The following is a 2,335-nucleotide window of genomic DNA, read 5'->3' on the forward strand; positions in this document are numbered from 1 at the left end:
GGGTGGGGGGTGACACGGAGGTGACCCCATGGACATGAGGGGTCCCCATAAAGATGAGGGGTCCCCATGGAGTGGATGAGGTGTCCCCATGGAGATGAGGGGTCCCCATAGAGATGATGAGGTGTCCCCATGGAGATGGTGTCCCCACAGAGATGAGGTGTCCCCACAGAGGTGAAGTGTCCCCAAAGAGGTGTCCCCATAGAAATGAGGGGTCCCCGTGGAGATGATGAGGTGTCCCCACAGACGTGTCCCCATAAAGATGAGGTGTCCCCATAGAGATGAGGGGTCCCTGTGGAGATGATGAGGTGTCCCCACAGAGGTGACCCCATACAGATAAGGTGTCCCCATAAAGATGAGGGGTCCCCATGAAGATGAGGTGTCCCCACAGATGTGTCCCCACAGGGGTGTCCCCATAGAGATGAGGGGTCCCCATGAAGATGAGGTGTCCCCACAGATGTGTCCCCACAGGGGTGTCCCCATAGAGATGAGGGGTCCCCATGAAGATGAGGTGTCCCCACAGATGTGTCCCCACAGGGGTGTCCCCATAGAGATGAGGGGTCCCCATGAAGATGAAGTGTCCCCACAGAGGTGTCCCCATAGAGATGAGGTTGTCCCCATAGAGATGGGGGGTCCCCATGAAGATGAGGTTGTCCCCATAGAGATGAGGTGTCCTCATGGAGATGAGGTTGTCCCCATAGAGGTGATCCACCTCTGCTGTCCCCTTTACCTGTGGCCTAGGTGTCCCCATAGAGCTGAGGTGTCCCCATGGAGATGAGGTGTCCCCACAGAGGTGTCCCCATAAGATGAGGTGTCCCCATGGAGGTGTCCCCACAGAGGTGTTCCTATAGAGATGAGGTGTCCCCATAGAGGTGAGGTGTCCCCATGGAGATGAGGTGTCCCCAAAGAGGTGTCCCCATAGAGCTGAGGTGTCCCCATGGAGATGATGAGGTGTCCCCACAGAGGTGACCCCATACAGATGAGGTGTCCCCATAAAGCCATGGAGATGATGAGGTGTACCCACAGAGGTGTCCCCATAGAAATGAGATGTCTGCACAGAGGTGAAGTGTCCTCACAGAGGTGTCCCCACAGAGGTGTCCCCATAGAGATGAGGTTGTCCCCGTAGACATGAGTTGTCCCCACAGAGATGAGTTGTCCCCACGCACTCCCCATCCTCCACCTCTGCTGTCCCCTTTACCTGTGGCCTCCACCATCCCTTCCAAGATGACGACGATCTCAAAATCATCCTTCTCCAGCTGGTGCCGCGAGATGTCCCAGAAGGGGCTGCGCTCGTCGATCTCGTGGCTGATGATCAGGGGCGAGACCAGGAAGAGACGATCGTCACCCGTCTCAAACCCAACGCTGAGGTCGGTCTGGTCCAAGGGGATGAATTCTCCTTCTTGTGTCTGCTTGGACTTGATGAGCTTGGCACGGATGGAGGCTTCCACGATGTGTGAGTCCCGCAGGTCACCCACGCGGAACATCAAACACAGACGGTCATCCCTCAAGGACACCACGGCGTGGGAGGAGAACACCAAGGTCTCAGCTCGTTTGTTGGGTTGGGAGATCTTCACAAACATACAACCCACCATGAAAGCGTTGACCATGGAACCCAAGATGGCCTGAAGCAACAACAAGACGATCCCCTCAGGACATTTATCGGTGATGACGCGGTGACCGTAACCGATGGTGGTCTCGGTCTCGATGGAGAAGAGGAAAGCGGAGACGAAGCCGTTGAGGTTGTTGACACAAGGGGTCCAAGCGTGGTCTTCAAGATGATCCAGATCTCCTCGGCAATAAGCGATGAACCACCAGATGAGACCAAAGAAGAGCCAAGTGACGGCGTAAGCCAAGATGAAAACCAAGAGGCTGAAGCGCCACTTGAGGTCCACCAAGGTGGTGAAGATGTCGGTGAGGTAGCGGTAGGTCTCCCGCACGTTCCCGTGTTGCACGTTGCACTTCCCGTCCTTCTCCACGTAACGTTGACGTTTGCGGCCACCGGGTTGTCCTCCTCCTCGTTGTCTTCGTCGTGGTGGTGGCACCGGTGGGGGTGTCACCTCCTCATCTGGGACCCCTTCGGGGACACCGCAGAAGGCGGCGTTGTCCTGCGCCATCGGCCTTCAGAGGCTGCGGGAGGGAAGGGGTTAATGGGGTCACACGACCCTTCAAACTGGGGGGACTGGGAGGGGATGGTGGCACCAGTTGTGGTGGCGCCAACTGTCATGGCACCAATTGTGGTGGCACCAGTTGTGGTAGTACCAGTTGTGATGGCACCAACTGGGGTGACACCAACTGTGGTGGCATTAACTGTGGTGGCACCAGCTGTGGTGACACCAAC

The 2,335-nt window shown here is 56.9% G+C and overlaps 1 protein-coding gene across 1 annotated transcript; it reads right to left on the reverse strand.

The window, feature by feature from the left end:
• Positions 1 to 1,195: 1,195 nt before the first annotated feature.
• Positions 1,196 to 2,111, reverse strand: LOC104519300 (G protein-activated inward rectifier potassium channel 3; the record flags this gene model as incomplete). Its single annotated transcript, XM_010162468.1, has 1 exon — positions 1,196 to 2,111. A coding segment is annotated over exon 1 (916 nt), but the record flags the coding sequence as incomplete, so codon positions are not given.
• Positions 2,112 to 2,335: the final 224 nt, after the last annotated feature.

Source organism: Antrostomus carolinensis, unplaced genomic scaffold, assembly GCF_000700745.2.
Source record: "Antrostomus carolinensis isolate BGI_N321 unplaced genomic scaffold, ASM70074v2 scaffold51802, whole genome shotgun sequence".
In the NCBI taxonomy this organism is placed as follows: Eukaryota; Metazoa; Chordata; class Aves; order Caprimulgiformes; family Caprimulgidae; genus Antrostomus; species Antrostomus carolinensis.